We start from the raw sequence: 7,931 nt of genomic DNA, 5'->3' as shown, positions 1-7,931 counted from the left end.
TGGGGCCTAGTCCAACAAACATGCATGTCTTAGCAATAAAGAACAACTACCTTTAAAAGAGGGTAAATATTAAATGTTTTCAGGTCTATAAATATACTCTTACTCTCTCAAAACATGAGGACAGCAATCAATATCCTTGACTAGAACAACCACAAAATGTATATTCAAATCATTAATCATTGGTAAACAAATTTGTAACTCTAAAACTATCATTAATAGTTTTTTAAACTTTTTTTAAAAAACTGTTAAATATGTTTGCAGATTTTTAACATGATGTTAAAATTTAGTGAGTTCAGATAAAGAATGATGGCTTTGAGAATGAGTTCAGATGACCTAAAGAATAGAAACAGTACACACTATGATTTTGGGATTTCAGCATTTAATTTAGATCAGTCCATAAAATACATGTGATTTCTCAAATTCTCAATCCTTGACCGTCAAAACATTACACAACCGGTTCCAAAAGCCACCAGTTGTTGCTGGTGCTTGCTCAAGAGGGTCCTTAAATTTTGCTCTCTCACCTAACTCTTCGAAAGAATCCACAAGGTTCTGGAGCCTTGCCACAAACTCAATCAGAAGGGATGTAAAAGTGGCTAGAGACAAAGAACTAGCACTTTCATAGGTTTTAGATTCTTCTTTTGTCACTGCATCTTCTTTGAAGGAAATATGAGCAGGCCAAGATATCTGTTTCCTGAACATGTTTTCATCACCAACACCTACATGCACTGCAGGTATCTTCTCAGGAGGAGCTGCTTGTTCTCCCCAACCTTTTGGAACTTTGACAGCTCTGAGATCAAGCACCGCTTCACTGAGAGACTTGTACTCCAAAAAGTGTCTTTCTTCATCCACGTTCAAGAGATCTTGAGGATCACCCTCCCCTCTTGGCCTGTTTCCGATTTCCCAGCTCTCTGAATTCACGAGGAGGAAGGATTTTTTGTCAATCTTCTGCTGCAATTCTTCTGCTGCCTCGTGTACTTCATAAAGAATGTCTTCCCCGCCTAGTTTCTCCATTCTTTTTACTTTGTTTCCAAGTTCCCTTAGAATTTTCGCCCCTTCAGAACCTACCTTCTGAAGCTCCCTTCTAAAGACTTGTCTCTTCTCTGGTGGTGCCTGTTTATTAAAGGGAAGGTTAAGTACATGTGTTTCGCATAATTATAAAAAACATTCGGAATAAAAATGAAAATTTGCCAACTAATTAACTTTAAATTATCTGAAAATTTGAAGTTTCCTCTGTTTCAGGAGAAAGAACTATAAAAAAAGTAATATACCAAATTCATTGAAATCATCAGCAACAATCAAAATTATAAAAATGGCATTGTAGTCCCCAAAGTTACTAAAATGACAGTCATTTTCGTCCTTAATGTTATCAAACATCAGTCATTTTAATCTTTGAAATTACAAAATTAAGAACCAAAATTACCAATGCTTGGTGTAAGGACTAAAATGAGATTTTTCTAATTTCAGGCATTAAATTAACCAGTAATTGAAATTTCAGGGAGTAACTCGGCGGATTACTCAAAAAATACATAGTCAAGGATATTTAATAGATATATGAAGTGTGTTTTTAAGATTGGAAGAGAGTAGATAAATAGAGAAGAAAAGTTTCCCGTTATTTCTTTGTAAGAGACAATTACAAGCCTAATATATGAAGACTGTACAAATAGAAAAAACAGTTAACAAAGATAGTTAACCATTCCTAACTGACTCCCAACTAACTCCAAGACCCATAAAGTCTCAACCACATCATAACACCACTTATGCATGTTATAGATAAATTATTCCACCAAAAGTGTACCTCCAAGCAGTAAATAATAGCAATTGTAGAAGTAAAAATTAGAAGAACTGGAACACGTTATACGGATATACTGTTTTGACAAGAAATAGAAAAACGAAATGATATTTTGGCCTCATAAAGACTTCAGTTTAATGCAGTGACCATATTCAACCTACGATGATGAGAAAAGACAGGACAGATTAGCATGTCAAATATGAAGAAGTGACAACTAACACCGTCATGTTTATCTGTTTTGATGTAGAAAATAACAGAAAAGGTATTTTAAGGCAGAAACAATATACTGAATCACAGTATGTACCAGGTGCCAGTGGTGTATGGGTATACATGGGTTAAGGTTAAGACTTGACAGCATCTCTAGTTCAGCCACTAAAAATACAAGATTTGGGGGCTGAAGGGGTTAATATTGGATAACAAAGTTAAGAGCAGCTGAAGCAATAGTAATAACATTCTAAACTTCCGGACCAAAGTAATTGACAGTGGATGACAAAAAATGAAGCTAAATTCCAGTATGTCTCAAATTTATTTTTTCCAAGTCTAGGGTTTCCAATCACTAAACATTTCTCTGGTTCAATTGCGGGCATGGCCTTGCTTATGAGACAGTCATTATTTGATTGGAATAGCTGCCTCTAAATCAAAGAAATCATTGGCGTTCGAATACCAGGAATTAAGCATGTTTTGAGGAAAGTGTCTAGGGTTGTCTTTTAAATTTCAAAGTTTGGCATTTTAGAGTTTTAATTGATTAATTAATTTATTTCCTATGTTTTGTTTAAACAAATTTTATCTATAAGTGTGGTGACAAGGGTTATCTAACGGGTGTGGAGGTCGAAGTGGTGGTTGCAGAGTTGACCGACCTTATTCTTATCAGGTGATATCTACGAAGACGGACTTTATCCTTATCGGCGGTATCTACAAAGACCAACCTTATCAGACAATTAAAAGTCTAACCTCGTGCGACACAAGTAAGTTTATTTTTCTTAACTTAGGCAATTGTCAAGCCCTAGCATGTAAGGTATTTTTAATATTATCTACTAAGACCGATTTATCACGCGGTTTAAAGTCTAATCCCATGCGACACAAGTAAGTTTGTTTTTCTTAACTTACGCAATTGTCAAGCCTTAGCATGTAAGGTAATTTGTATGGGTAATCGATAAAACGTTGAGAGCAAACACGGTCATAAACCGATTAAGCAACTTATGTTGTATTGGGCGATCTAATATTTTCATGCAAACCATAAACTCACTAGACACAACTTACATCACAATATTTCCAGGTTTTTCACTGGATAAACATCTTTACCTACTCAGCTTGAGGTTGGGAGCCTATGTACCATCCCAAACTTAGGGGATCCGCCATAACTGACCCATAAAAGTAAGATATGATAATTAAATCCATTTAATTGGTGAACCCCGTTCATACCGCTAGGCACTTAGATCATTTTAATATAAATAATGAGATTAAAGAGGAGTAAGTAATAAATGTAATGAATAGAGACTAAGAACAAGGTCTTATACGAGATTGGAAATGAGGAGTGAGAAATGAGCAAATGTTATATTAAAAGGAACAATTGGAAAAGGAGAAAAGGGATGGACGGCTCTCCTCTGGTTGATGATCTCCAAACTTCTACGCCAGAACAATTATTTAAAATAGTATATCAACCTTGAAAATTACATCTTCTCTAAGTATTAAACATTTAAAACACTTAATAGAACTAATATATTCCACTTAAATAACAAACATAGAGGGAAATAAATCAAGAATGATAACAAAATTTTAAAATAACCAATCATCACAAGATCTGCATATTTAAAAAAAAATCCTAAAAATCATCCACCAAAAGTAAATACAAAAGATTATAAAGACTCGGAGTATCTGGAACAGAAAAGTTTTAAGAAGTACCTGTATTTCAGAAAGTATACATCCGTGCATAGCCATGACCATAAATGCACAATGCCTTAGAGCCCCACTTACTTTCACATAATTTTGCCAAGGATATCTAAGCATTTTGTATTTACCATGAGGTGGCTCCCATACAGCAAAACCCATCTTCAATAAGAAATACGTATTAATGAGTCAAAAAGATTATCAATATTTTGTTGTGAAAGTGAAACGGACAACAAAAAGACAAGATACCAATGCATCCTCTGTGCTTGTAGATTCAACAGCTGATCTGTAGCCTTTGTAAACCACATCCTCTGCAGCTTGGTATGTAAGAATTTTTGAAGGCACTCTCTCGTATTCAACACAATTAAGATAGTTATTTAAAACACCTGAAAAAGAAACCAAACAACGTTATTCAACCCAAGAAATGAGATTACGAAGCCACACTAAAATATTACTTGTTACTTTATTACAATTCCACAAACTAAGACAACCTTCCAATGATGCAGCAACGCCCGTGAAATTTTTTGCCACAAGATTATGCAGATCCTCACCAGCCCATATTGGATATATACATACATTTATCCCGAGTGCCACAGCAGCACCAAGGGCAATGAGCAAAAATCTATTTATAGCTGTTTGAACAAACTCTCCTGTTCGATACCCTGATACAATAATGTAGCAGTAGGTGATCAAGAACACACGGAAACCATATTCATAAGCCTTCATTGTTGGATATTGTTTTGCATATGTGGCACAAAATCCTGACATTCATACACAATAACAATGTCAGAGAAAAAGGCACACTCAAAAAAAGAAAAAATCTGATGAATCTTTATCAACATGATAAGAAATAGAAGTCATTCAAGTTCCTGACCTACAGTGAAGATGCTAACAGTTATGATGAGCTCTTCCCATTTTCCAGCCAATTGTGATAAAATTCCCATTCCCAAAGCTAGACCTCCAGCTAACAAAGTTCCCAATCCTCTGTTAAGCCCTTTGCTAAGAGTTGCCCCTGCAGGAGTACATTGTCACAAATTATTGCTTGTAACTGAAATTAGAATTTACAAATAAATGTTTTACTTCAGCAAATGATTTATGATCAAAATATTGGATTTAATAAAAGATGAAGTGCGTGAATACAGTGGAATTAAATAAGTAGAGCCTTTGGAACATGCAGCAGAAAAAATTATAGTCTATGATTTCATTCATTACAAGACAGAAGAAACTAGGGAAAATTATATGATTTTTTTCTCTGATTAAAATTAGAATGGCATTTGCCTATGCTCATAAATTAAATAGGAGAATTCTACCGAGTATCCTTAAGAAATCTTTAAGGAAACAAAAGTAAAATATATTTTTAATAAAGAAAACAATATTACTTTAAAAACTCAAAATAATATTTAACAAAAAAAATTGAATTTTCCCACTGCCCTCAAGACACTGGTCAACAAGTATTTTTCCTTAGATTAGTTAGCACTAGTTTCCTGGACAAACTAACTAAATTAACAGAACCAACGTATCACTCTACCACAATCAAAGGTTTAAGGCTTTTACGCACTGATCCAGGCATATTCTTCGCCAAATTCCCTTGAGGAAGAGGAATTAAAACGCCAAAAACGAAAAAGAAAATAAAAATAGCAAAACCCTTTTTTTAATCCATAGCTTATACAAATGACAATAACTTGGTCACAGAAAACACATTAAATTAATTAGGTCCTATAATTAAAAACAAAAGAAAGAGAGAGATCAGTTTGGTTCTTAATAGCAAGTTCCAATTTTGTGTGTTACTTTAAAAGGAATAAGTTCGTGCCAATTATACCACTCACGTGCAATTCTAGACACCATAATAATAAGTGTCTGTCTGGAAAGAAAAAAAGTACAAGGAAAGAGGTGTACTTTTTACATGTTCAAAAATAACACTATGATTGTGACGAACATCATGAGTATATATAATGATAAGAATTTAATTCAGATATATAACAATACAAAAGTTTTCTACACCAACCCTCAATTAGAAAACAGACTCAGGCATCCACAGTGTATTTATGTATATAGTACTTATTATTCAACCTTCTTTTTGGTACAGATATATTCAACTTTAAATTTACTATAATTTCAATATTTGCTAATCTAATCTTAGCAAGCTGAAATCCAAAATATATTTACAGTAAAAACTCCACGATAATTTAGGTGAGGAAATGTAATTTTTATTTTTGTGTATTCTAAGGAGAAATACTCTTGGCTAAATCCCACAAGACACTATAAATAATAGTGTATTCAACACTGTAACTACATAATAAATCCAAAAAGAGACTCAATCCAAACAAACCCTAATAATTTCTATTTAAAAATCAAAATTTGAATTTGAATATAAAAAGAAAACAAATGAACCAATTTTCGTGGGGTCAGCTAGAATCTCGACTTTAAGTGAGCAGTGTGAATTAAAAACACAAGATTAATTAGTAATATCAAATTTGAATTTACATCCTAAAACGTTAACAAAAAAATCCATGTGGTGGTTTTGATTTCAAATTCAAATATTGACATAATCGGACAAAAAACTTTGTCCGATAACATTTTTCACAGATTCGAATTGGAAAGAATTCTATGCAGTGGAAAAAGGAGAGTAGATTGAAGGTTGATACCTATGCTGAATTCGAAGACCACAACGACGGTGAGAATGGCCCAAACGGAGTATCGACTAATGTCCTCAAAGGGCTTTTTAAGGAAAATCAGAAGCGTAAGGAGAATGAGAGCGAGTCCCATTTTGGCGGAGAATATGATCTTCCTGGGATCAGACATCCCCATCTCCCACGCTCTCGCCGCCACGCGCTTCGCGCTCTTCCACGTGCCGACGATCCCGTCGGAGACAGCGCGGTAGGAGCAGCATCGCCTGGGCGGCCAGTTGTCCTCCTCGTCGGACTCCGGCAGCGCGATCCCAATTTGGGAGTAACCCCCGCCCTTCATGGAGAGTAGCCTCTCCTTCTTCTCGGCGAAGCTGTGACGGAAGGAGCCCAGCTTGGGCATCCTCGCCGCCGAACTCATCATCGCCGGCGAATGAAAGGAAACGAGATTCTGAGAAGATTAAGTAAAAGCGAACGCGATTTTGGAGATGATAGAAAGGTGAAAAAGTGCTTTGGAAACGTGGCGGTGAGAGAATGCTGCGGAAGTTAACTTATGTAGTGTTGGTTCGTGCCAATGAAGAGTCATCATGGATACAACGTGACTACATGTATATATGTCTACATGAGTCTTATATTGCATTATATAATGAGATACATTATTCTCTAATAAATCAAATTTAATACAATAAATAATTTATAAAATTTAATACAATAAATAATTTTTTTATTTTTTAATAAATATGTTGGAGATCTAATATCGAGTATAAACGATGTGAATGCAAACTTCATCTTATTATATGATTTTATGGAATTGAACTAATATTAAAGTACATTTTGATATTTTTTAATTATTTTTTATAGATACAATAAATAAATATATATATATAAAGTTTAATAGTTTATTAATCTAAAGTACTTAATTTTTTTTTTATGTAAATTTGACTACATTTAATAACTTTAGTAAAGTTTAGGTTAATTTAAGTAAATATAAAAATAATATTTATTTTTTATTAATGTTAAGTATTTAATGATTAAGAACTATTTTAAATGTTTCGGTTATGATATGTTAAAACCTCCTTTTACAAATATATGTATATGTATATCATAAATATTAATGTAGCATTTAATATTATAAATTGTGTATTTTAAATATTTAAATAAGTATGTTCATTCAATATTAAAATGTTTTATTATTAAATATATGATTTTTTTATAAATATATTTCAGTAACATTTTGAGGTTTAACCTTACACTAATTTATTATCTAGTAAAAGTCAAACAGCACATTAACTAATTATCTCAAAATCATAGTATTTCAGAGTGGGTCTGCTGCACCACTTTCCAAACTAAACTTCCTACCAAACTCTATGAATAATAGTACAATTATATTTTTATATTTTTATTTTAAATTAAAATAATTATGTTTTATTTTAAAATAATAATGTTCTATGAATAAATATTATTATGTGAAATATAATTTATTTCGGTAATAATTTTTATTGTTTAGAACAAAAACAAGTTCTAATTTTACATGTAAAACTGGTAAAAATTATTTTAGGTTGTGACGATGATTAATTATAGAAAAATATGTGATTAATTGTAAAATAATATGTTATTATAAAAAAAATAAA

At 32.8% G+C, this 7,931-nt stretch overlaps 1 protein-coding gene across 1 annotated transcript; it reads right to left on the bottom strand.

Moving 5' to 3' along the window:
- Positions 1–362: 362 nt before the first annotated feature.
- ALMT9 (aluminum-activated malate transporter 9) lies at positions 363–6,914 on the bottom strand. The gene is made up of 6 exons (XM_068647248.1): positions 6,322–6,914; positions 4,551–4,688; positions 4,168–4,437; positions 3,926–4,062; positions 3,692–3,838; positions 363–1,110 (listed from the first exon to the last, which is right to left on the bottom strand). Exons 1-6 carry the CDS (start codon positions 6,722–6,724, stop codon positions 424–426), a joined length of 1,782 nt encoding a protein of 593 aa, XP_068503349.1. The 5' UTR covers positions 6,725–6,914; the 3' UTR covers positions 363–423.
- Between the last annotated feature and the right edge of the window lie 1,017 nt (positions 6,915–7,931).

The sequence above is a fragment of the Phaseolus vulgaris genome, chromosome 4 (genome assembly GCF_051622355.1).
Source record: "Phaseolus vulgaris cultivar YP4 chromosome 4, ASM5162235v1, whole genome shotgun sequence".
Lineage (NCBI taxonomy): Eukaryota > Viridiplantae > Streptophyta > Magnoliopsida > Fabales > Fabaceae > Phaseolus > Phaseolus vulgaris.
This window is presented reverse-complemented; position numbering and strand designations above follow the sequence as displayed.